This window comes from Salmo trutta, chromosome 14 (assembly GCF_901001165.1).
Source record: "Salmo trutta chromosome 14, fSalTru1.1, whole genome shotgun sequence".
Taxonomy (NCBI): domain Eukaryota; kingdom Metazoa; phylum Chordata; class Actinopteri; order Salmoniformes; family Salmonidae; genus Salmo; species Salmo trutta.
Window position 1 is genome coordinate 14,892,698 of NC_042970.1, and position 27,839 is coordinate 14,920,536.

At 42.1% G+C, this 27,839-nt stretch overlaps 3 protein-coding genes across 3 annotated transcripts; 1 reads left to right on the forward strand and 2 right to left on the reverse strand.

The window, feature by feature from the left end:
* LOC115207465 (guanine nucleotide-binding protein G(t) subunit alpha-1) lies at positions 1-7,088 on the forward strand. Its single transcript, XM_029774546.1, has 9 exons — positions 1-263; positions 3,392-3,434; positions 3,533-3,674; positions 4,022-4,179; positions 4,635-4,763; positions 4,955-5,084; positions 5,426-5,579; positions 5,796-6,010; positions 6,218-7,088. Exons 1-8 carry the CDS (start codon positions 158-160, stop codon positions 5,984-5,986), a joined length of 1,053 nt encoding a protein of 350 aa, XP_029630406.1. The 5' UTR covers positions 1-157; the 3' UTR covers positions 5,987-6,010; positions 6,218-7,088.
* A 37-nt stretch (positions 7,089-7,125) lies between these two features.
* On the reverse strand, positions 7,126-13,927 carry LOC115207464 (ER degradation-enhancing alpha-mannosidase-like protein 1). Its single transcript, XM_029774545.1, has 12 exons — positions 12,801-13,927; positions 12,236-12,308; positions 12,021-12,124; positions 11,482-11,653; positions 11,032-11,215; positions 10,748-10,922; positions 10,453-10,573; positions 10,044-10,214; positions 9,864-9,937; positions 9,677-9,773; positions 9,052-9,237; positions 7,126-8,838 (listed from the first exon to the last, which is right to left on the reverse strand). The coding sequence occupies exons 1-12, from the start codon at positions 13,265-13,267 to the stop codon at positions 8,749-8,751; spliced, it is 1,914 nt and encodes a 637-aa protein (XP_029630405.1). The 5' UTR covers positions 13,268-13,927; the 3' UTR covers positions 7,126-8,748.
* A 1,719-nt stretch (positions 13,928-15,646) lies between these two features.
* Positions 15,647-27,836, reverse strand: LOC115207468 (ADP-ribosylation factor-like protein 8B-A). The gene is made up of 7 exons (XM_029774550.1): positions 27,555-27,836; positions 20,235-20,315; positions 20,055-20,128; positions 19,727-19,820; positions 19,538-19,605; positions 16,430-16,500; positions 15,647-16,229 (listed from the first exon to the last, which is right to left on the reverse strand). Exons 1-7 carry the CDS (start codon positions 27,816-27,818, stop codon positions 16,180-16,182), a joined length of 702 nt encoding a protein of 233 aa, XP_029630410.1. The 5' UTR covers positions 27,819-27,836; the 3' UTR covers positions 15,647-16,179.
* Between the last annotated feature and the right edge of the window lie 3 nt (positions 27,837-27,839).

Below are 27,839 nucleotides of genomic sequence, written 5' to 3' on the forward strand. Positions count from 1 at the left end.
AACACTCAATCATTTGCCTCTCCGGTGTTCGTTAAAAGCAGTTGACGTGCCAGCTGCATAGTTGACGACACCAGTCGGCCCTTTAGGTGATCAGCTAGGACGGTTTTCCCCGTTTATTTGGTTTTGAGCACTACAGGGCTGAAGCCGGGGTGTGAGCATGGGGGCCGGAGCGAGCGCAGAGGATAAGCACTCCAAAGAACTTGAGAAGAAACTCAAGGAGGACGCAGAGAAGGACGCCAGGACAGTCAAGCTGCTGCTTCTGGGTAATGTCTGCCTGTCTGGCCCTCTGGTCCTCTGCTCTGGGGAAGGGCCTGGGTGGAGGGTGTTCTATGGGGTGCCTCATCATAACCTGGTATCCAGACTATGCACTAAATGAGTCATAGGCTCTAAGGCCCTATGTGATTGTCCAGTGATTGGCTTGAGTCTTATCTGGTCAAAGGTCTGTTGCTCGGGATGGCTTCCTTAGTATTTAATAGAACGTGAAAAGGTTTCTTTCTTAAAAGCAACCTTTTGACCCTAAGTGTGTAATCCCATGTTTATATTGCTGAGTAGACTCTACTATACTCTTAGAAAAAAGGGTTCCAAAAGGGTTCTTTGGTTGTCCCCACAGGATACCCCTTTTTGGTTTCAGATAGAACTCTTTTGGGTTCCATGTATAACCCTCTGTGGAAAGGGTTCTACATGGAACTCAAAAGGGTTCTAGCTGGAATGAAACGGGTTCTACCTGGAACCTTAAAGGGTTCTTCCAATTGTTCTCATATGGGGACAGCCGAAGAACCATTTTAGGTTCTAGATAGCACCTTTTATCCTAAGAGGGATGGGGATAGAGATCGTTTTGTCCTCTGTCATTTAGCCTTCAGAGAGATGTGAAGATCCTGTCCATACTAGTCTCCTGTGGTGTTGAATAATGCAGGTGTGTAGACAGAGACAACGTTATCTTGTCTCTTCGTATTATACTGGTAATCATGCAGTTGCCCTAAACCAAATTGGATTGTAATTTAGACTTTACCAGCCTTGCAAACTCATTATTTTGTAATGATTTTGTCTTTATTGTGGATCAATCAAAAGTAAATGTCAAAGCTAATAGGATTACTATGCCAAATACATTTACCCTCTTGTCAACATACGCTAAATTGACTGTAAATGCTGATATTCAGAGGTACTACATTTTGCGTTAGCAACAACGGTGAGGCTAAGCAACCTTGGTCACTCTGCAGGAGCCCGAGGCTGTAGCTTATCCCCCCTGGCTTTCACACTATTGTTCTGAACACTTTAGTAATTACTCACCTCAAGCCCCTGGTAATCCTCAAACAACAATTGTTGCAGTACAGAAGTCTTAACCCCACACTACTGCACACACACCCTAACCTAATTACCCCAACATCCACCCTTAACCTAACACCCTGCACCAATACTTCATGAACTTCATGAAAGTCTTAGCAAGTATCTAGGGGATGAGAGAGAGCGAGAGAAACACAGACAGACAGACAGACAGACAGACAGACAGACAGACAGACAGACAGACAGACAGACAGACAGACAGACAGACAGGACAGAGGGAGCACTTTCATGTCATCATAAACTTGATTAGGAACAACATTGATTGTAGATTCCTGAGTTGTAATAGCCATGTAGTGAACACATGGAACACATGCAGATTAAGGTGGTTCTGCTGACAGAAGAACATTCAGCACAGTACTCTGTTGACACTGTCCCTGAGGGGCTTCAACACCTCATAGACACTCTATTAGAGAGTGAGCTAGTGTGTGTCTCTCCCTGACATGGATCAATCAATCAAATGCATTTTATAAAGTCCTTTTTACATAAGCAGTTACCCAGCCAACTAATAACCATGGTGACTGATGAGGGGCAGCAGGGTCAACTAATAACCATGATGGCTGTAGAGGGGCAGCAGGGTCAACTAATAACCATGATGGTTGTAGAGGGGCAGCAGGGTCAACTAATAACCATGATGGCTGTAGAGGGGCAGCAGGGCCAACTAATAACCATGATGGCTATAGAGGGGCAGCAGGGCCAACTAATAACCATGATGGCTATAGAGGGGCAGCAGGGTCAACTAATAACCATGATGGCTATAGAGGGGCAGCAGGGTCAACTAATAACCATGATGGCTATAGAGGGGCAGCAGGGTCAACTAATAACCATGATGGCTATAGAGGGGCAGCAGGGTCAACTAATAACCATGATGGCTATAGAGGGGCACCAGGGCCAACTAATAACCATGATGGCTGTAGAGGGGCACCAGGGCCAACAAATAACCATGATGGCTGTAGAGGGGCAGCAGGGTCAACTAATAACCATGATGGCTGTAGAGGGGCACCAGGGCCAACTAATAACCATGATGGCTGTAGAGGGGCAGCAGGGTCAACTAATAACCCTGATGGTTGTAGAGGGGCAGCAGGGTCAACTAATAACCATGATGGCTGTAGAGGGGCAGCAGGGTCAACTAATAACCATGATGGTTGTAGAGGGGCAGCAGGGCCAACTAATAACCATGATGGCTGTAGAGGGGCAGCAGAGCCAACTAATAACCATGATGGCTGGAGAGGGGCAGCAGGGCCAACTAATAACCATGATGGCTGTAGAAGGGCAGCAGGGTCAACTAATAACCATGATGGCTATAGAGGGGCAGCAGGGCCAACTAATAACCATGATGGCTGTAGAGGGGCAGCAGGGTCAACTAATAACCATGATGGCTATAGAGGGGCACCAGGGCCAACAAATAACCATGATGGCTGTAGAGGGGCAGCAGGGTCAACTAATAACCATGATGGCTGTAGAGGTGCAGCAGGGTCAACTAATAACAATGATGGACATAGATGGGAAGCTGGAGAGAATAATAACCATGACGGCTGTAGAGGGTGCAGCAGGAAAGTGAGTCATACTGTATCTCTGTGACAATATAGGTCAGGGATAGAGAAAGTTCTTCCTGACATCAGCTTTGAAGGGGCTTAGGACAGGAGTAATGAGCTTGGTGCCCTTGTGTGGCTCCTCTGTGGGCCAATGTACACACCAACTCAACAGGGAGGACCATAACAGGTCAGGAAAGAACGGAGGGAATAGTTGCAGAGGAAAGTTAAAGAAAGGTGGAAAAGGTGAAAAGTGAAATAGAATAAGGGAGTACACTTTGTGACCTGTCACTTCCTTGTTTGCCCCTCGTTTTTGTAATCCAGGTCTAAGATAGTTTAACACTGCAGCCAAGTGGTCATGTTTGGTACTATAAATGTGATGCCTACTTCTATAGAGCTGATCTACACCCTCCCAAAACCTTGCCATGCACCAAATAATGGTCTCCTACCACAGGCTGTCATTTATACATACAGTACCTGAGATCTAAATAAGTGTACTTTTTTTCCCCACTTGTGCATAGGTGCTGGAGAATCAGGAAAGAGCACAATCGTCAAACAGATGAAGTGAGTCTAGTAACACTATTGTACCAAGTTAAATGTCATAAAAGGATCAGTGTCTAAACAATCAAATTAATTTGTGGATTCTTGTGTTCTCACAACAGAATTATCCATCAAGATGGTTACTCTCTTGAGGAGTCTATGGAATTTGTCACCATCATCTACAGCAATACCCTTCAGTCCATCATGGCTATTGTAAAGGGTATGACTCAACTCAACATTGGCTATGGTGACTCCGCTCAGCAGGTAGTTACTGACTGTCTACTGCAGGGTTCCCAAACTCGATCCTGGAGCACGTTTTGGTTTTTGCCCTAGCACTACACAGCTGATTAAAATATCCAACTCATCATCATGCTTTGATTATTTGAATCAGCTGTGTAGTGCTAGGGCAAACCCAAACCGTGCACCCAGGACCAAGTTAGGGAAACGTTGTTCTACAGAACACTATTCAGACAGATGGATTACGTAACATAACCAAGCCAGGCATCATATTATTTGGGATATGATGTTCCTTTGTCAAACTGGGTATAGTACGCAATCTAAGTGTGGAGGTATGATTTTGTACTTGCTTGTGTCTGCGTGTTTGTTTGTAGGACGACTCCAGGAAGCTCATGCATCTAGCAGACACCATTGAGGAGGGCTCCATGCCCAAGGAGCTGTCTGACATCATCATCCGGCTGTGGAAGGACACTGGCATCCAGGCATGCTACGACAGGGCCTCCGAGTACCAGCTTAACGACTCCGCTGGATAGTAGGTTCACTCTCCTGGACTGGACCAACCCATCCCCGTTCCCTTTTCCCCATGACAGCACAACATCATATCCACAAAGGGCTGGTTTCCCAGACACATATTAAGTTAAATCCTGGACTAAAACACTCTTTGAATGAAGGATCTCCATTGTGAATGCTTTTTAGTCCGGGACCAGGGTATGTGTCTGGGAAACTAGCACCTAAGAGCTTTGTCCTCTCTTACTAGTCTGTTGATGAACCAGATGAAGGTGGTTTTTCATAACCACTCTCTCCGTGTCCCAGCTATCTGAATGACTTGGAGAGGCTGGTCCAGCCTGGATATATCCTTACCAAGCAGGAAATAACCTCACTATGTCCCACCTAGCTTTCTGAATGACTTGGAGTCGCTGGTCCAGCCTGGATATACCCCTACTGAGTAGGAAGTAACCCCTCTCTCTCTCTCTGTGTCCCACCTAGCTATCTGAATGACTTGGAGAGGCTGGTCCAGCCTGGATATATCCCCACTGAGCAGGACATGTTGCGATCCAGGGTGAAGACCACTGGTATCATAGAGACCCAGTTCGGCTTAAAAGATCTCAACTTCAGGTGAGGCTAAAAACACAACGCAAGACAATTATACCAGCATTAATCCCCATTGATCAGAATCACAAAAACATTGAAAAGCAACAATTATCTTTAAGAAATCTAATGATCTTAGATGACCATAACATTGTAATAATATAGTAATAACACTGGCGATCAACATTGACATCTGCCTCTCTCTCGTTGTCCTGCAGGATGTTTGACGTGGGCGGCCAGCGCTCAGAGAGGAAGAAATGGATCCACTGCTTTGAGGGAGTGACCTGTATTATCTTCATCGCTGCTCTGAGCGCCTACGACATGGTGCTGGTGGAGGATGACGAAGTGGTGAGATATCAGCATCATCATCATACACACTAGATTGAAGGAGTCACTGTAGGATGAAGTGGTGAGATATCATCATAGACACTTAGATTGAGGTAGTCACTGCATTGTCTCACGTCAGATAGAGCGGCGGCTGTCTGCACTGATGGCTCCTGGAGATGCTTGTCACGTTAGAATGATGCCATCTGACGGAAGACAATGGTAGTCACCGTGGCACTGTATGGACAGAGTAGTGGTCAGAGTAGCGGCTTTGTGATCTCATGGAGAGATGAATTGTAGAAGAATCAGTTTCATTAGCTTGTTTCATGCATGTAATCCATCTGTGTGATTCTCTCCTCATGAAGAACCGAATGCACGAGAGTCTCCACCTGTTCAACAGTATCTGCAACCACCGCTACTTTATTGCCACCTCCATCGTACTCTTCCTCAACAAGAAAGATGTCTTCACCGAGAAGATCAAGAAGGCTCACCTCAGCATGTGCTTCCCCGACTACGACGGTGGGCTCACAACAGCAGATCTGCCACTAGCCTATTCTCCTTGGAACACTCAGCGTTTTCTCAATGTTCTTTTGATGTTAGACCAATGTCAGCTCTTAACTATTGCATATTGTGTTTGTCATTCCTAGCATAAGCCAGCTTTGATTTCAGCTCTTGTTGACTCTTTTGACAGTATTGTAAGTATTATTTCCCTAAATGTTGTTTGATTCCCTGTAGGCCCCAACACCTATGAGGATGCTGGTAACTACATCAAACTCCAGTTCCTGGACCTGAACTTGCGGCGAGATATCAAGGAGGTCTACTCACACATGACCTGTGCCACAGACACAGAGAACGTCAAGTTTGTGTTTGACGCCGTAACTGACATCATCATCAAAGAAAACCTAAAAAGCTGTGGTCTCTTCTAAGAGCCACACCGTATAGCCATATAGGTGAGTGGAACTCTTCTGGTCTAGACTATACTAGGATACTGAGAGATTGTCTACCTCTGCCCATCGAATCCCAAAGCCCCATATTAAACTATAGTTTACCTGACAGGCGCCACACACACAACTCACTATGAATCAGCACATAATTTCTCTGTCACCCACCCAATGGCACACACGTTGTTATCTCCTCTAAACACTCCTCTGTTTCAGGCCTAACTCCTATCTCCTCCCCCTTTCAAACTGCGGGCAACAATCTCCTCAAGACCGGACCAAGATGAGAAACTGTCTCTACGAGCTGCCATTCTCCAATAGATTACTACACACACATACACAGACATGAATTCATACAGTCCAACGCAGCATCATAACCAAAGACAATTCAGTTAATTTGAGACCTTGACGAGCCCTAAGGGAGGTGTAACGTCAGATGATCTGTCCTGTACATATCTGTTATAAGTCGATCATAATCAAGCTGTCATCCTTTCTTAAAAGTCTTGAATAGGAACTGTAGTTGAATCATCGACCCTTCGGTCAGCAGAAAGTGCTTCTTCTCCCAGACAATAAATGTGAATAGGTGTAAGGCAATGTATCATCTCTACGCTCCAGTAACTGGCATATAAAGCCATAAGAGACGGAAACGAGACGGAAACAAGATGGCCTCCACCTGCACACGCACTTCAACTTGTGTTATAATAAGTTACAAAACCCATTCATTAGCAAAAATGGGTTTTAAGTGTAGATAAGGCATACTAGAACAAAGATTGAGCTGTTAAGTATAGTGGGCACAATATGAAAGACCTCAAGCTACTGAAGAGGACCAATGCAACATGAAATCGGACCAGTTCATTTTTCTATGTCAAACATCAAAGAATTGCAAAGGTAAGGGTAACTTGTATGTAGATCTCTAACTGATGAGCAACTGTAGTAAAAATGCAGTATTTTTAAGTTTGTCGCTTGGTCACAAACCAATTTGAATGCCTTGTAGGTCTTTGGGCCACACATTCTGTACTGAAAAGACAAAGGATGTTTCTGTGAAATGTGAATCAGATGTTGAGTTATTAAAGCTTCTGTAGAAAACTAACCTCTGAACTACTTATTGAAAGAATTCCTGTCAGTATTGTCACGTTCTGTACTTGGCATTTATTTCACACACATTTTTTTTATAGATTTTTCTGACATTAAGAGAAAACCATTCTTACAGCATTGTCTGAACAGTATTGTAGAGGTCAAAAGCCCACTTAGTTAAACCTCAAGATGACCTGAGAGAAGAAAGTTAAGTCCTGATTAGATTATCTAAGACAAAAAAATTGAGAATTGTCACAAGACAGAGGCAAAACAAGATGTCAAGAAGACAATCACAAAAAAGAATCCCTGAGTTTCCTCCCCACATACTGGTACTTGACATAGTCTGTTAGCACCATTAAGTCAAGGGAAGGTTGCCTAAGGGAGGACCATTTGCACAAGGTCGTCCACATACACATCCTGTACTGCTGTGTACTAACTCTTTGGAATATACAGCAAAATGAACCAACAAAGCAGCACAACCGGTATATATCCGCATGAATAGCCCTTCCTTGAATATGAATACTAGGAATAGAAATTCCTAATGGTTCAATAGAGACATGATACTCTTACACAACCTTAAAAAAAACATTACACACTTTATGGCTTTGTTTAAACCCACGGGAAGTGGCAATAATATTGTACTAAAGAGGAATGATTTCCACCTTCTAGACTGGTCACAGAATGGAAGTTATTAACTTATTTCACTTTATCACAACCATCTTGGCTTTTATATTAAGTCACGTCTGCATTAACAAGGTGTCACGTCTGCATTAACAAGGTGTCACGTCTGCATTAACAAGGTGTCACGTCTGCATTAACAAGGTGTCAAGTCTGTATTAATACGTTTCAAGTCTGTATTAATAAGGAGCCAAAAAGACTAAGGCACAATGGTTCATGTGACTGTAAATCTCACTGTCATGGCACATAAAATGACATACATCCACCTGCCTATTGCAAGACAATTGCATGATAGAGATGCATATATCACACATTCACCTCAGATACCTGAATAATACTGAATTAAAAAAGATAACAGGATGCCTCAGAAGCTGAGGCTTCAGAAGAGTTATCAGTTGAAAACATAACAACTGTGACAATCCTAGTGAGGCACTAATCACCCTGTATATCTATTTGTTTGCGTAATGCACTTAAAATGATGCTGTGGACATTAAACAGGTATCTGGATGGCACTGTTCCCTCAACCCAATAATAGTTCACAGATCGGCGGTATGTTCAGAACACCTAGCTACACACCCAAACCAATGCTCCAACACTAAAGCCCTCATCACTGCTTCATTCATTCCTCAACCAAAACATCCCAGTTATAATGACACCAAACACCCAATGAGTCACATTCAAAATGTTGTGGAACAGGATTCCAGCAAACCTTTTACTGGAGAATTATTTTTTTTTTTTAATTGTCCTTTACAAAATAAACTTCCCCTTCTGAAAGCTAAGTGGTGCATATTATAAAACAATACCACAAAAAAAAATGAAATGCTATTTAAAAAGGTCCTAGAGAGTATTGTCCACCTTGGTCCTGAGCAGCAGAGCGGTAGAGGAGCAGGGTGAGGTGAGACGATAAGGGTCTATTCCCCTCTGTCCTCTTCACACAACAAGCTGTGCCTGAGTGAGTGAGTCTACAAACTAAGGACAGACACAGCAGTGATCTCTCCTCAGAACAGTCCCACCATGTGATCGATCTGTCTCATGTACACACTCTTCAAAGGCAGGGAGTACCTCCGCTCCTCAGAGACCCTGTCACACTGAAGAAAGGAAGCAGAGGAGAGTGGATGATTTGTACGAAAAATTAAAAATAGGTAATCTATCAACAACCTAACCCTGCATATTTCAAATATGCTTGAGCTTATTTAGCATAAAGAAATGTATGTCATTCATTACTGTATATTTTAAGCTGCAGTATTTGATAATGCAGGCAGTGTCAGGGTAATATATATTTATATATCAGAGGTCATTACATTGCTATTGTTGATAGAAAATGACCCGTTGGAGGTCTCCTGGTCTGTCACCACTCCCTCCTCACAGGGGAACAGGTCATTCCACTGCTTCTCCCGGAAGCGTGCGTCAATAGGCACCACATGGCCCTCTGTGGTGAAGATGTACTTGTTCTCTGATTTGTGCAAGGGGTTGTCATCATCAAACAGCTGGAAGGAGAGTGTCACAGGATTAACTAGAATGACAGGTTCTATTAGCTCAGAAAAGCCTGTTCCAGTTTCTGATCAACATACAGTACAGGTACATACCAGGTAAAGGTATTTTCAGGCAGAACAGGTACATACCAGGTAAAGGTATTTTCAGGCAGAACAGGTACATACCAGGTAAAGGTATTTTCAGACAGAACAGGTACATACCAGGTAAAGGTATTTTCAGACAGTACAGTACAGGTACTAAACAGCTCAGGCTAATGTTCCTATTGATCCAGTAAGGCTAGCAGGATAGTCTCTTTCTATTGGCATGTAACTGATATGAATGTTGTATTGTCAATTTGTTTTCTACTGTATTTAATTGGCACTTTAAACGTGTATATGATACTGCAACAATTTCCCCATGGGGACAATAAAGTCAGTAAAGTAAAGTACATACCAGGTAAAGGTATTTGCAGGTCTCGCTGAGAAAGAAGCTCTCCATGCGATCCTCTTTGGACTTGTCCACCACGTGGTGAAGAGTGGCATACCCACACCTGTCATATCCACACATCAGTTTAGGGAACAGTAGAAACAGACTTCCTAACTCTATAAAAGTAAGTGTTTTTCAAAGACCCGACTTATACCTGACTTTGGCATTTTTTTCCAGGCTCTCAAGGATATCCATTCCTACGTGCAAATAGAAAGGATTTTTCGTTGCCTGTGAGGGGAAATGAAATAGCTCAACTCAAAGCAGCTCAAAACAAATAAAACTAACAAACATTCTGTATCAAATGTTGTCTCCAATGCATGTGAAGCACTGGTACCTGGTAGAGGAGATAGGTGGACTCCACCAGTTCTGGCCTCAGGGGGTAGAAGAGCACGTCGGGCGCCTGTAGCTGCCAGTTGTACCTCTCCGGCAGGGCCCCGAAGCGCTTCCAGATGGCATAGTAGAAGGCATGCATGCAAATGGCCTCCTCAACATCACCATTCAACACCTGAGGTGGTCAGACACGGGGTCGGAGCACAGACACGGGGTCAGAGCACAGACACAGGGAAATCATAAACAGTAGTAACGCTGTCAGGTTGAACATTCACCAAGGTAGTCTACTGAACAACATTTATTGGGACATTGTAGGTTGAGGACATATGCAGGGTTTGTACTGCTCCCGAGTGAGTGAGAGTGAGAGTGAGAGTGAGAGTGAGTGTGAGTGTGAGAGTGAGAGAGATGTCTACCAGGAGGCCAGGGAAGAAGGCTTGCAGGGAGTCGATCCAGGTGTTCATGATCTGGCCGTTGAACATGTTCACATTGACGTAGAGTGGAGGGTCCCCTTCTCCCTCATTACATGACTCCCTCCTGCAGGCCATTATCGACACACACATAACCTTTACAGAACATAGATCAACACTAAACAACATGCCGCCACATTACTAATATAATCTCAAATATAGCCAGTCATTCAACACACAACCATTAGAACACCGCGTATCCACACAAACACACCCTCATCAATTCAAGCACAGGACTGACCCCATTCTCAGGTGGTTCTGGATGCTCTCATACGAAGCTTGGAACATCAAGTAGTCCTCTTTCTCTCCAAACAGGATGTAAGACTTCAGCAGGTACTCGTAGAAGGAGTCCATCCCTGCTCCCAGGCCACTTTGCATGCCAACCCACTGTCCCGTTTGAATGTTCACCACGTTCCCTGAGTGTTGAAGAGAAGAGGTAACCATGTGAGATACAACAAGAAAGAAAGATGCAGCTACACATGAGCAAACATCTACATACAAACTACAAAGATGATCTCTACTCACCTAGCAAGCCTGTCTCGTTGCTCCTCAGGTTCCACAGGGCTCGGACAGCCCGTCTGGCCACCCACTCAAACGTGGAGTCTCCAATCAGACGGCTCAGAATGCCAAACTCCACCAGCAGGGAGCCAGCCCCAGATGTGCAAGTCTCATTGATGCTGTCTGGAGAGACACCACTCTTCAGGTTCACCTGAGGAAATTAAGTGACAGGGTAATCAGTCACTGAAGAACATTACAGTTATTTCAGTACGGCATAGTTGTGCTCGTTATATATACACATTGTGTAAACAACAGATGAAGTAAACATCAAGACTGATAGTGGACCTCTGTTGTTGTTTAATGGTCTTAGATCTACCTCCACCTGTCTAGTATTTCCCCGGTCTGCAAAGCCAGGCCTGTCAAATCGTTAAGAACCCAGGACAGACCAGGCCATTACCCATGCAGCTCTCCTCTCACCCTGGGGTGGGGGATGCCTGTGCTGGTGTTCTCAAAGGCTGGCAGCAGGCGGACTGCCAGATCGTGGGCCAAGTGTAGTAGCTCATTGTCATAATCGTCCAGGCCCACGTCACCGAAGGGATGCTTGGGGTCGGTCAGGAGGATGTGAGCAGAGATCAGACTACCCAGGATCCTGGAGGGCCAAGGAATGAACAAATGAGACAACCATCAAGAGAAGTTAGAAGGCAGTCCTTGTTTAAACATTAAGGTAGCTAGGATTCAGAGATAGATGCATTGAACTCTGCTCCTACCACTAGATTAGAGCTACCATTGCCCTACTTTAAACAATAAACACCCCCTACCTCCCTCTGCCACAGCACCTGCAATTTTTTGTTTTCTTTGTAGCTTGGAAAGATTACAAAATTATACTTGTGGTTTCCTGAAATATGAGCTACAACTCCACTGTGGTTGTAAAGCTGTTTGCCTCATCTTTACATCTGTAACTTGACACTGAGTTAACAAAAAAAAAGTGTTAGTCAATACAGATACTACATTTATACCTGATGTTAGCCTCAAACACTTGCACAGTGGAGTCCTTGTCGAAAGATACCGTGTCTATCACCAACTTCACAGCTCTATGGAACTCTGACACATTCCCCAGCACCTGGAGCGAGAAACATTACCAGGATCATTGAAATGCTTCCTAAACCGTTTTAATACCATTATCCTAAAAGCTGACACAAATGAAACAGGAATAGAAAATACAGCTGCTTACCAGTAGTGTGTCTAGAGTGTCAATGAGTGTCAATGAATAGTTTCCCAAGACATCATTGATGTTGATGTTTGACCTGAAACAACAGTAGTGAAACATAAAAGAGGCGTGGCAATAATTGAGGGCATGCACATGTAGGCAATAATGCAAACACCATGGTGGGAATTGTGGGACCACATTCAACTTGATCACAAACTTAACAAGTTAAATGGATTGACCCTGTTTCAGCTTGAGAGAAATTAAGTTTCGTCCAGCTGTGCACTTTCTTTGTGCCTTTTGTTATCAGATTCAAAAGAATGTCACTCAAAGTAGATAGAGCAGACAAGCAAATAGAACACCAGCCTTACAGTAACTGTATCTGGTTAGCTATTTACATCAGATTTGATAACAAGTCCTGCATGACAGATAGATGTAAATTACAATAACCACACATTTAACATCATCCGTCACAATGTAAATAATGAATGGACACTGGACACACACTTCAGCTAGTTGGACAGGGCAGTCTACCAACCTAATAATAAATTGCACGTGTGTGTTACCAGATTAGTTCTAGGCCTATACTCACGGGTTGAGAACGTCGGGACCTCTCCCTTGACAGTCAATGGGATTCAGCTCATCTTCGGGAAAGGCATATTTCATGTAGTTGTCATATCCAAAGAAGAACATGTCTTTGGCCATGCCTTTCATCTTTAACTTGAGTGTGTCCGGGAAGGAGCTATATCTCCTGTCATACTCATCCCTGTCCCCTTCAAAGAGGCTAAGGTAAGACGACTTCTTTGGTGAATTTTCTTCACCAAGTTTGGCACAAGAGGTCCTGCTTTGTGCGTCTCCATGGCCGTGTATTCGTTGTGACCATGAATTGTCACTTGAGGATGTCCCATCATCCTCATTGAAAAGTTGTAATTTGTTCAAATGTAAATTTAGGGGGAAGTTGAACCCCCAGCTAGGTCCCAGTCCAAATGCTAGCCATAGTAGACAACTGAAAGTCAGTCTGTGTACGACGAGACCAACCAGTATCGACTTCCATTGCATCTTTGTTCTGGATCGGTCTTAAAATACATAGTTCAAACCGACAGTCTTTGATGAATAAATGGCTGAATTGTCTTCCGTTTATTGCTTACAAGCCACCTAGGCTCAGCTGGCTGACAAAGTCGATAGCGCGCCACACGTTTCCTGTCAACAAACCCAGCCCCTCGGTTGTCACTAGTTACCACAGCCACAATGTAAACTGTCTATATGGTAACAATTCATGATTTTGTTAAGATATGTTCTCTTAATTTAAGGTTAAGCGTAAGATTAGCAGTGTGGTTAAGGTTAAAATCTGATTTTAAAATACATTACAGAAACAGGCAGGGTTTAGGTTTAAGCGATAATTATGATTTAGTCGCTATGGTAACTAGTGACGAACCAGCCCTTCCCGGTTTTAAGGTGTGATTGGAGCTCCAGGTATGTCGTCAAGAAAGAAGGGGCAGGCGCGTTTCAGCAATTGGCTACCATTCATGTCAGTCTTGCCGTGTGTCAAGCAATATCACCTTTGCACCAATAGAAAACATCCACAAGCACTAAAAAGTAGAGGGGCTCAGACTGGTGATGAGTCAGAAAATACCAGTGTCAAAACCAATCTGGAGGTATAAAAAAAAATCATTGTTTTCACTATTCGACATTTGTTTGCGGATCTGATGTTTTCGAGTTAAAATCATTGTTTGAGACTACTGGTAGTAGGCTATGAATATTGGTACAAGTATTAGTCCGATGAGTGTAGTCAAATGTTGTCCTTAATTTTAATGACAAAGTTCATCTTTAAGCATAGTTTACGTTTTTTATCCACTCATAAGGTATTTACAAAATAATTCCAAAGTATTGACACCATAAATATCTATTTAAAAAATGCGCTACAGAAAATATCGCAACTGAGGGTGAACAACGACAATAGTACAAATGTCTAAATTAAAAAGCATGCCTTTTTATTTCTTGAATATATAGGAGTGGAGTTCTCTTTACTCAGGAAGGCACACTTTGCATGCTGTTTGCTTCAGTGATGAGATATTGCACAAGGCACTTTGAATTCTGCCACTCTCGCACAGCTCATTGACAGCAGTAGACATAATTCCGCTGAGGCAAATTACAAAACAAGGCTGATAACCACACAACCAACCCACTATCTTGACCATCAGTACATTAATATAAAATATCCATATACGCTCACATAAGTAAAAATCTTAACAGCTTGATATTTGTACATACCTAGCTACTGAACTTTTTACATAATTCATTGCTAAAAAAAAAGAAATTTCCAAGACAAACATTTTTGATTTGGCAAAAAGGCAAAGACCATAAAGCAGTTAATCTCACAGTAGAACATGACAGAAACAAGAAGGGAAACCAGAAAGTCCATTTACTTTCCCAGTGACGTATATTAACATACACTATATATACACACAAGCGTATGTGGACACCCCTTCAAATTAGTGGATTTGTTTATTTCAGCCACACCCGTTGCTGACAGGTGTATAAAATAAAGCACACCGCCATGCAATCTCCATAGACAAACACCGGCAGCAGAATGGCACGTACTGAAGAGCTCAGTCACTTTCAATGTGGCACCGTCATAGGATGCCACCTTTCCAACAAGTCAGTTCGTCAAATTTCTCCCCTGGTCAACTGTAAGTGCTGTTATTGTGAAGTGGAAACTTCTTTGAGCAACAACGGCTCAATGGTAGGCCACACAAGCTCACAGAACGGGACAGCCGTCTGTACTCAGTTGCAACACTCACTACCGAGTTCCAAACTGCCTCTGGAAGCAACATCAGCACAAGAATTGTTCGTCAGGAGCTTCATCTAATGGGTTTCCCATTGCCGAGCAGCCGCACACAAGCCTAAGATCATCATGCACAATGCCAAGTGTCAGCTGGAGTGGTGTAAAGCTCGCCACTATTGGACAATGAAGCAGTGGAAACGCGTTCTCGAGTGATGAATCACGCTTCATCATCTCGCAGTCCGACTGACAAATCTGGGTTTGGCGGATGCCAGGAAAGCGCTAACTGCCCGAATGCATAGTGCCAACTGTAAAGTTTGGTGGAGGAGGACTAATGGTCTGGTGCTGTTTTTCATGGTTCAAGCTAGGCCCCTTAGTTCCAGTGAAGGGAAATCTTAATGCTATAGCATACAATGACATTCTAGATAATTCTGTGCTTCCAACTTTGTGGCAACAGTTTGGGGTAGGCCCTTTCTGTTTTAGCATGACAATGCCCCCGTGCACAAAGTGAATGGTTTTTCGAGATCGGCGTGGAAGAACTTGACTGGCCTGCCCAGAGCCCTGACCTCAACCCCATCAAACACCTTTTTTGATGAATAAGAACGCCGACTGCGAGCCAGGCCTAGGAGGGACCAACTCCATATTCATGCCCATGATTTTGGAATGAGATGTTCGACGAGCAGGTGTCCACATACTTTTGGTCATGTAGTGTATGTCTGTTCTTTACCCTATAGCTTCACACAGGACTGTCTGGAGAACATGTATAATGAGGCTCCAGTCAGTGGCTAAACAACCCATCCCGAGGGTGTAGGATTGCTATACTAGTGTTATAGACAGTTGGACTTACAGGTGTGGGAAATGCATGTCGTTCAGCCCATAGAATGCTAAAGGCAGACAGACTAAACCTCTCTCCGTTCAGGAGACTGAAGTAGCACCTCATGGCAGAGGTGTAATGCCCATTCTGTGACTCATGGGATTTGGTATTGACCAGGGGCTACCATCTTTTAGTAGTGCAGTAGTATGGGGGTTTGTGGGGGAGAATCATTGGATAAAATTAGAACAACAGGGAGGCATGAGCAGGGGGCACAGTGCAGCATCGGAGTTGGAGGGAACACTGTACATGTGTGAACAGGGTGTGGCATGAGGGTAACATGGAAGATGGAGCTGGGAGGACAGAGTTCCTGTACTTTCAGCTTCTCCCAGATTTTGAGTGTTGGATGAGCCACTGCAGTGTGATATCTGGAAGGCAGGAGACGCATGGGGGTCAGTGTGAGACAGACAGCAGGTGAAACACGAGACGCCTACAGTGGTGGGTAAGTATGATTGGGAATACACAGGTTTATACATGTAGCCACTTTGGGTGCTCCATGTTATTGTTCATTTGTTTCCTCTCCTCCACTCAGACAAGCAAACCGTTCCACCATCACCATCTTACTCACCTATGTTGTCTCTCTCTTTGCAGGAAATAGAGTAGCAGCAAATCTCTCTGTCTTGAATAGCTGCCAAGTTCCTGTAGAAAGAAAGCGGTAAAGAAAACTGATAACCTGCTATCAATTGTGTTGTTGGTGTTAATATTAACTGGCCAACAGAGGGAGCCGTTTCCTTTTGAAAACCTGTATCATTTCTAAAAGCAGTACAGTACGAGCAAGGAGTTTCTAAACCCAGAGGTGCAACATCGCAAGACTTCTGGGAAATCTTGCAAAGCAGACCAGGCCGGGGTTTGAGAAATCAATGAGAGAAGTGAAACATTCTTCCTTAGTTCATTTTCTCTAAATGTAAAGGCACAACATTCGAGCCAATGACTTAAGTAGTTTTTAGTGCTTTTGAGATCGGTTCGGTTTTGATTAGATTATTTTTTTAAATCACGGTTTAGATTATGTGGGTTGAATGCTGTAAAACAGAATAAAACAATGAATAAAAGTCCCATGATGGTAGTGACTGAACATTACTGCTTATCACTTATTAACCACCATTTATTACCATTACTATACTTTAAAATAATATTTCAGTTGTGTATATTATTTGATGACTATTACTTAATTCCAAGTCATCTCTATAGAGCTGCTGCCTATGCTGTCTGACAAAATGAGTATTTTAGTAGTTCTTCAAAGTAAATGACGCTTAGTTTTTATGGCTTCTGAATACCAACTATCAATCACTTAGATCATGTATTTTCAGGTAAAGCTACCTAGCGAAGCAACTGCTCTCTCTTTCTCCCTCTCCTAATGTAGCAGGCATAAAATGAACACAGACCAGACAAGAAGGCGCGCAATGGATTATGGTAATTGTAGTTAATTGCCAAGCATTGAGCTCACAGAAAAAAAAACTGAATGAAAGGGAATTCAAATAATTGAAACATCGGTAAAATTAGTTGTTTAAAACCCGAAAAATGACAAAGGTTGGTCAATCGCTCAGCGCTATAAGTAGTTGAACATGTTATTACTCCAACCTCGTGAAAGTGACAAACTGGCATGCTTTCATCCCCCCGTCAAATCAAAGCCTTTGATTTGATGGCCTGTAAATGTGCAGTTTGGCACGAGACAACCTTCAAATCCGATGACGAGTTTCTGCGCATGAGCTTAGCTAGCCAACGTCGCCTACAAGCGTGATCAGGGATTTCTACTGGAGAAGCAGTTTCTGCCCATCTTCATACTGTACTGTATTTGGTACAAATGACAGAAGAATGCAATGTTTCTCTATGAAAAAGGAGGACAGTAAGAACAAAGCTTATAAAAAAGGCATGCCTAGAAAAAGTCACAAATCATAACTTCTCTTCTAAAATAAAACCATTAGGTCTTTGCTGATGTGAGATTAGTAAAAGGATGGCAGTGTTCAAAACTCCAGAAAAGTACTTCAAGAATGGTAACTAATCTTCCAAGGTAGTTATGGTCATAAGTATATAGATTTGAAAAAATAACAATAGAAAATGTGACCACAATATCTAACTTCTTGGGGACCTGACCAAATTCACATAGAAATGTCAGTTATAAATCTTTCATTCTCATTGAAAGCGAGTCAAAGTGGTAGATCTGTTCTATGTGCGCCATTTCAATGCTTTCCTTTTTTTTAAGTTTAGTTTTTGTGTCTTACTTTCGGTTTTGTACACCAGCTTCAAACATTCAAAACAACATTATTTTTGATTATTGCAAAGGTATTTCACAGCGGTTTAGATGGTACAATGGACTGCTTGTTGTCACAAACTGAAATTATGGCAAATTATTAGAATTCTTGAAACCAGGAAATGGTGGAATGATTTCTGCATAGTGCATCTTTAAATAAGTAATTGTGTGTGATGAATGTCTTTGTTCTGCTACTATATTAGTGTATCCATCTTGAAGTGGATAAGCACAGCCTAGGACACAGCATGGAAGAAAACTGAAAAGCTCTTGTTTAAAAGTTTGTAGAAGAAACAAGTGATGCCATCACATGATCAGTGATGCCATCACTATTTCATAAGTACCCTGTTAAACCTGAAAAATGATGAGAAGCACATGATCAGAATATACATGACAGCTTGACAATGGCCCTAACTCACAATGGCAATGTTCAATATCCATCTCCAGACTTTTCAAATCGGGGAGGGATCACAATGGAAATAAGTCTGACTGTGATATCCACATCACTTTTTAAAATGTATATACACAGTGTGTATACATGTATTGGAAAATAAAATCAATCAAGGCACAATAAGAGAGGGACTCCTCCTCCGTCATTTAGTTAGAATGAGTATACCGTAAATTCGGACTATAAGCCGCAACTTTTTTCCCAGGCTTTGAACCTCGCGGCTTAAACAATGACGCGGCTAATATATGGATTTTTCACGCTGTCAATTTTTTTTCCTAAAAATAAATAAATAACATTCTGTGACGTGCTCAGTTTTTTGGCGGCATGAAGCTTTCATTAGACCAATGAAATTGCAGAACGGGTTAAGGTCAAACAACTTTTTTGTTTACTGTTTAGATTAAATCGAGCGCTCTCAAACTTCCCATCATTCTGATTACGGTAGTCATTTTGTCACCCTCATCATGGCAAAGACACGGAGAAATGCATATGATGCAGCTTTCAAGTTGAAGGCGATTGATCTGGCTGTTGGAAAAGGAAATAGAGCTGCTGCACGGGAGCTTGGTCTTAATGAGTCGATGATAAGACGTTGGAAACAGCAGCGTGAGTAATTGACTCAGTGCAAAAAGACAACTAAAGCTTACTGCTAATTTGTCATTTTTTGTTACAAGCCGTGTTTTGTTAAAGCCTATTTATTTTTGTTACAAGCCGTGTTTTGTTAAAGCCTGTGTAAAGTTCATTTGTTTCAATGTACCGGTAGGCACCTGCGGCTTATAGACATGTGCGGCTTATTTATGTTCAAAATAATATATATATATTTTTTTTAATTCAGTGGGTGCGGCTTATATTGAGGTGCGCTTAATAGTCCGGAAATTACGGTACTCAACTTGATTCACACTTCCGCAGTTCAGATGCATCAGATGCTGTGTGATTACTGCTGTGGGTTTACTACTAGGAAACACCTCATATTTTCTCTTCATACTCACATGTTTTCAATGAGCTGCTTCTCGTCTAGAGCACTGGGGATATCTCTTTTGTTGCCAAGAACCAAAATCTAAAAAGCCAAACCACAGTTTAGCTCATGTGGCAGAAATGCTTGCTGATCATATTAAGAAACTTTGTCATTTACATTAATTAATTCAATTCACCAGTTTCGGAAGTGTAGGATTACTTACAGGAATTCCTTGCAACTGAGGCTTGTCTAACAAATTGTGCAGCTCATTCCTGGAAGCCTCCACCTTCTCACAGTCAGCTGCATCCACCATGTATCTAAAGAATTCAAATATTTAAAAAGACATGGCACAAGTTTACAAACGCATAAAAAATTTATACTTTCAAGAATTGGACATCCTCAAAACATACCCAACTCAATGTTCTACCACTGACTGGTATTCACTGAACGTGTCTCTTAAGACAAACAGAACAATCAACAGTCCTGTACTCTTGCTGAATTTAAATTGTACCTATGCAGACTGACAGAAATGGACAAACTCGGATACTCACACAATTGCGTTAACTCCCCGACAGTAACGTTCCCACATGCTCCTGAACCTCGGCTGCCCTCCTATATCCCAGATCTGGAAAACCAGAGGTCCCACTTTTTTTTTTTAATCATGCAGAAGGTATAGATTGCTCCTGTGAAACATTACAGTAGCCTACATACTGTAGTGACTGAAGACCTACCTTGATGGTAACGTTGCCTTTTGTGACCTTCCTCATGTTGAATCCAACTGTAGGGATCATGTCTTCACTAAAATGCCCAGACTGAACAAGAAGAGAAAAGACCATTGATCACTTTTGAGTGATTGTACAAGCTGAGCTGACATGGAACAAGCTGAGCTGACATCGAACAAACATGGAAAAGCTAGGTCAAAGTGTTCCTAATTCTAACATGTCCTCTGGAATTGCCACCTGTATGCAAGGCCTAACTAAAATGATATACCAAAGACATAAACCTAATTGTCGTGGCTGGGTTGCGTTCGTAAAATTCACACTGGCTATCTACTCAGATTTGACAGCACTCGTCAGTGTGCCAGAGCGCAAAATAACTGATGAATTTACGAACGCCCAACACCCGATGAATAAGACCGATTCAACGTCTGCAAAAAAAAGGTTATTCAATTGTTGCCAGCAGCAGTTAGTCACCAACGGTCTAGATAACCAGCTCTGCTAGGGTGAGTAAAATGGTCAGAGTGAGGTGTTCTCTCATTTGTGTCTGCAAGTAGCTAGCGAACTCGGCCAGAGCGTCCAGTGTGCTCTGAACGCTGCGAGAGCAAAACGCTCTGAATTTTAGTGAAGACATGATCCCTGCACTCTGGCACACTGGAACGCACATTTCCTGTTATTCTGTAGAAAAAAAACTTCTCACCTGCTAAAAGTTTAGTGGTAGTTGCACAAGTGCCTCCCTGTATGTAAATTTGACATTCTTTCAAAATAATGTTAATTTATTCATTTGTAAGGTTTGTAAGGGGTCACAACCTCTAGATGAAATATGTTTGGAATGCAGACAAGTTTCAGGTTTTAAAGGATACAATTTGTCCGTTTATCACCAAAGACCCATATACCACTGCGACCTGTATGCTCTCGTCGACTGGCCCTTCCTACATATTCGTCGCCAGACCCACTGGCTCCAGGTCATCTATAAGTCTTTGCTAGGTAAAGCGTCGCCTTATCTCAGCTCACTGGTCACCATAACAACACGCACCCGTAGCACACACTCCAGCAGGTATATCATCTCACTGGTCATCCCCAAAGCCAACACCCACTTTGGCCGCCTTTCCTTCCAGTTCTCTGCTGCCAATGACTGGAACGAATTGCAAAAATCAATGAAGTTGGAGACATATCTCCCTCACTAACTTTAAGCATCAGCTATCTGCTCAGATGAGCAGCTTACCGATCGCTGCAGCTGTACACAGCCCATCTGTAAATAGCCTACCCAACTACCTACCTCATCCCCATATTGTTTTTATTTACTTTTTTGCACACCAGTATTTCTACTTACACATCATCATCATCTGCATATCTATCACTTCAGTCTGAATTTGCTCAATTGTAATTACTTCGCTACTATGGCCTATTTGCCTTACTTCCTTACTCCATTTGCACACACTCTATATAGATTTTTATATTGAGTAATAGACTGTACTTTTGTTTATCCTATGTGTAACTCTGTGTTGTTTTGTCGCACTGCTTTGCTTTATCTTGGCCAGGTCACAGTTGTAAATGAGAACTTGTTCTCAACTGCCCTACCTGGTTAAATAAAGGTGAAATAAAAAATAAATAAAAATCTTCTATCACCTAAGAACCCTGTCTTATGAGAAGAATATGTGCAGGGAGGGAGAGGGAATTTAAAGGTCCAATGCAGCCATTTTTTTAATGCAATATGACCATTTCTGGATAACAATTAAGTATCTTACTTAAATTTAAAAAAATAAATAGCTTCTTAGCAATTTCTCAAGCAAGAATTGTGCTAGGACTGACTGGGAGTGGTCTAAATGGGCAGGGGAAAACTGAAAACTAGCTGTTATTGGCAAATCAACTTTAATTTGTCACATGCATCTTAAACAACAGGTGTAGCCTAACAGTGACATTTTTACTTACGGGTCCTTTTCCAACAATCCGGAATTAAAGATAAAAAATTAAATCTAGAAATAGTGACATGAGGAATACACACACAGTGAGTAACCAATAAGTACAAGAGGTTTGGAAGTCTTATTGGTCTATTAACCAAAACTCCATCCCACCAAAACAGGCTGACATTTCAGGTGGTCTTTCAAACAGCTCTTACACTAAAAAGGGCATTTTCATAATTTTCACAATATTATTCCAACCGCAGTGTGGAAAAATAAAACACAGGAATATCACATTTTTGAATGTACTGGGCCTTTAAAACAGCAATGTGAATGGTGTCTTTTTAGCTAACCCTAAATCATAGGCTACACTTTCGATGACAGGACAGAGAAACAATTGAAGTCATTCTGCAGTCAACTGCCTTTGCCCTTTACTTGAACCCAAACAGTCTCAGAGCAAGACATATGCTTTGTCTGCCGCACACTAGTAACCACACAACTTGATTAGTCACCTGACCAGGCCAAAGTAGAAGTGAGTGCAATGGTCTCGTGAGTGAAGCCTGGCTGGAAACACCAACATATTACAACTAACCACATGGGCACTTCCCCATCAACAGCATGCATCTCATTCACTACAACACTGACTGACTCAGAATAAGTCAGTAGTGTTACTCTCTCTACATCCTATAAGAAATACCTGGAATTATAGGTTACCTGGAAAAGTTTATGTATCAAATCGTGATCAATTTCTCATTCATCTTTATTATATTGTTAGATACAGTAGAAACAGAATGCCTGGGTGTTATTAGGCAAAAATGCTGCTGAAGGGAATCAGAACACAGAACGGAGTGAATGGAATGATAAATCATGAGTTTGTGTTTGATACCACTCTATTCCAGCCATTATTGTGAGCCGTCCTCCCCTCAGCAGCCTCCACTGCATAGGTCCTCAAGTTCATCTCATTCTGTTCTGTTGGAACTGTTCTGGTCAGGTAGCGTCTTTCTGTCTTTGATCTTGCATATCCAAACCTCTGTGATGTCAAGAGGAAAGGATCACGATTTCAAAAGCCTAATAATCAGCTTTTGAGAAATGCTAGTTGTAACACTAGTGACAAAATGATTGCATAAGAGACCCTGGCCTGTTTGCTTAGCCAACGCAACTATCTGAAAATCAAATGTATTGGTCGGGTACACAGTTTAGCGGGTGTTAGCTGTGAGTCATTGAGAGTGAAGAACGTGGGAGAATCTGAACTTCATTCGCCTCGGCACCTTCTCAAAATCCATTGGAGGAGAAAGCCAAAGGTTCCTCCCCTCTGACCTTCTCCTCCAATGGGTTTTGAGAAGGTGAGAGGACGTGAGCAGTAGGGCTGTGACGGTACCAGTATAACAATGTTTTTTCCATGCCAAAAATTAAAACAAGGAAGACCAAACTATTTGGTCCTTTGAAAACCTGCTGTATGCAAAATATTGTGTGCTATAGCTTGGAAAATAAAATGTGACTCTGAATGACAACATAATGATGCTTGAGAATGCCAAGAGTGTGCAAAGCTGTCATTAAGGCAAATGGTGGCTACTTTGAAGAAACTAAAACATGTTTAAAACTTTTGGTTACTACATGATTCCATGTGTTATTTCAGTGTTGATGTCTTCACTATTATTCTACAATGTAGAAAATAGTAAAAATATAAAAGCCTTGAATGAGTAGGTATGTGTATGTATATATACAGACTTTAAAAAGGTACACAAATGCTGTAATATATACACATATATATATACACATACATACAGTACCAGTCAAAAGTTTGGTTACACCTACTCATTCAAAGGTTTTTCTTTATTAGGTTGGAATAATACTGTGAAATTGTGAATATGATAATGCCCTTTTAGTGTAAGAACTGTTTAAAGACAGCCAGAAATTTCAGCCTGTTTTGGTAGGAGGGAGTTTTAGCCTTCCATGGTGACATCACCATGCGTTAAATGAGTTAATAGGCCAATAAGAGTTCCAAACCTCTCTGCCAATAACAGCACATTTTCAGTTTTCCCCTCCCCACTCAAACCAATCCCAGATAGTCCTTGCAACCTTCTTGCTTGAGAAATAGCTTTTTAATAATAATAATAATAATAATAATAAATAAAAAAAAGTTGTATAGCCCAGGCTAAATGTCCACCAGAGGGCATTATTCCTGATGTTCGGCTTATTCATAAAACATCCTCCAATTAGGCTGCAAAGGCGTCAGCTTCCTCCTTAAACCGATAAAATTGGCACAATGACCCCCCCCCCCCCAAAAAAAACTGGACAAATTTGCAAATTCTTAATAAAAACAATTTTCCACCACCATGCTAGAGTGGCTAATACTACTTCTGGATGTTGCGTTCTGACCAGGGGCCTATTCGTTAAGCCGATTCTGTCGCAAACAAAACTGGGAGGGACCTTCCTGAATTTGTCCAATTAAAACTGCTGTTTTACTTGTTTGGACCAATGATTACACCCCTGGGGTAAACAGACTGCTGCAACCTAATTGGCTGAACAGGGTACGCAACATCTGGAAGTAGCCTTAGCCACTAACACAGGCTGCAGTTCAAACACTTTATTTTTTACCCCTCAGCCCTTGCGCTAGTCACCTTCCCTCGGGGGAATCCCCGTTGAAAACCAGATGCAGTTTGATTGCCATCTTAAGTGGGAGGTCCAATTCACTAACGTTGCCCCTTCGCTCGAGGGAGCGAGTGAACAACTTTGGTCACTTGCAGGGTTGATTTGACCCAGAATTAAATGCAAACTGTAGTCACATGTCAAACTATGGTGGCCACAAAGTATCAAATTTAATCAACAAGGCTTTCAGAAAAACTATGAAGCTTGCTTGCTAAAAAATATACACATTGATTTTAGCATTGGAAAATTGGCTTAGTCTCATAGTAAGGAACCTATAAAACGTAGCTAGATTCATAAAATTTGGGGAATTCTGAAATGTAATGGAATAAATTACCAAACTATAAAACTAGCTATGGGTAACTGTAGCTAGCTACATGACAGGAGTGCTAACTAGATACATTAGCTTACTATGTACATTAATAGCTTTAGGTTGGTTGTTTTTAAGGTCAACATCAACATTTACACCAAGGACGTTGCCTCTCCTATCATCCCTCTTCCTCACTCAGGAAAGGGACATTTAATGTACACTCGGACGAGACGATGTAAAACGTCATTCTAGGGTCGAGGGCTGTCTACTTTGGCTGCGTTTCAAACTCATAAAAGACACACCCTCGTCCACTTATGCCCTTGGGGGAATCCCCGCAGCCATATTTGTCATCGGTCCAAATGATTAGCCAAGCAAGGGAAGTTTTAAAAACAAGGGCTTGTGTTGCATGGAGTTTGCGAGTGTACAATTATGTTCACTACTGGGCTTGAAACGCACAGTAATTCAATTCGCGATGATTGTACATCCGCCAAAACATAAAACCTCAATGTCAATATGGAGTCAACATACGTAAGTAAAAACAAATGTAAATAAGTTAGAATTTGTGCTACTAATACACATGACAGTAATTATGTTTTTGTTTGGTTAGCTTTTGAGAATTGTAGAAATAAAAATGTTTCCTTCAGAAGTTCCAGGTAGGCAGGCTAACATTATTTAGCTAATTAATTTGCTAGCTATCATACAGTAGGCATATATTACTAATTATATTTAATGTAAGTAGACATACAATCATAATTGACTATTGCATTTAAGGCACCCACAAGCTACCTGTGGCTGAAAACACAATTGCGGGATGAAGGAGTGACGAATTTCCGGGCAAGGGCAGTCCATTTAAAATAATTTCCTTCCTCCCTCGCCTTGCAAGTGTATACTCATCAGACATCATGATACATGTACGTCATCAGAAGTGTCCACTTAATTTGAGGACGTGTCTGTTAAGTGTTTGGAATGCAGCCACCGCGGTGGAAAATATATTTTTAAGACGTTTGCAGTCTAAACACTTAAGACACACCCTATCCCCTCAGCCCTCAAATTAAGTGGACACTTCTGATTACGTTTTATGATGTCTGACGAGTAACGTTATACACTTGCGGGGCAAGGGGTGAGGGAGGAAGGAATGATTTAAATGGACCACCCTTGGCCGGAAATTCATCACTCGATGGTTGTGTTCAGTCACCGGTAGTTTATGGGTGCTTTATATGCACTAGTCAATTATGAGCGCATGTCTACTTAAATATAATTAATATACACCTAACGTTACTGTATGATAGCTAGCAAATTAATTAGCTAACTAACGTTTGACTGCCTTGCTGGTGTAACCGATGTGAAATGGCTAGTTAGTTAGCGGTGGTGCGCGCTAATAGCATTTCAATCAGTAACGTCACTCGCTCTGAGACTTGAAGTAGGGTTTCGGGCCGCGGCTCTTGTGGCGCGATGGGTAACGATGCTTCGGTGGGTGTCAGTTGATGCGTCCCCATAGAAGTTCCAGGGACCCTGGAACTTCTATGGGGAACAAAAAAAACATCTACAATTTCCAAAAGATGACCAAACAAAAACATTTACGAGACGTGTTTGTGCAGTCATGTGGGTTAGTAGCACAATTTCTAACTTATTTGCATTCGTTTTTACTTACACGTATGTTGACTTCTCCATTGCTGTTTTTTTTAAGTTTTCGCTGACTTTTTTTTTAGCGGATGTACAATCGTCGCGAATTGAATTATGGGGAGTTTCAGGCCCCGGAGTGAACTTAATTATACACTCGCAAACCCAATGACAACGAGGGCCTCACATTGCAGACTTCCATTGCTTGGCTAATCATTTGGACCGGATTCCCCCAAGGGCATGTCTTTTAAGTGTTTGGAAAGCAGCCACGGTGGAAAATAGTTTGTATTTACCACGGGGTTTTTTAAAGTCAGCGCTGCATCCTATGAACGAGCTGGTCACTGGGGGAACGAGTGTATCACCAGCTGGGTAGATAACATTTGGACGTCAGAAGACACGACTACAGGAATAATACCGCCCTATTGTGGGCATTAAGGCTGTTGCTTGGCCTGTTGTAGCTAGTAAAAAGGGAAATTGGCTAATTAGCTAGTTAATCCAGATGTTTTAGGAATAAACCTAGACTAGCGAGCAAAATAATATTTAGCCAAATTCCCCAAAACTGGTTCAACAGTCTGATTATATTGCCATCAAACCACAAATAAAGACATTAACTAGCAGTAGATAGCTAGTTTGGAAGGTTAACCGCTAAGTATGACTTGTGCTATTGTACGTTAACGTTAGCCACTGTAGCTGGCTGACTTTGCATAAGACAATTGTCAGATAGGCTAGTCAATCAATAATATAGAGGGACGATACTAAATCAACCTTGCTGAAGTCGCTAACTTACCTAGTTAGTGCTTACGTAACTAGAAAGTTAACTAGCTGCTAACATTAGCTACCAGCAAAATAAAAACTTACAGCTATAACGTTAACAAATGTGGTTTTCCCCGAGTGTTGAAGTCCAACCAGAGTCAACTCCATCTCCTCTTTCCAAAAGAGGGACTTGAACCAGTCCAAAAGCCGGTTTATGAGTGCCAGCATCTTGAAATTGATATTACCACTCAACTTCGACAGAAAACGACTGGTGTTGAGGAAATGCTTAGTGCTGTCATATGACTTGCGACCGCGCACAATGGACGCTTCAAGAAACGCATGCTCTCTTCCTTTCTTTTGTCCCTTCATATGCGGTCACTGGGTGAATCT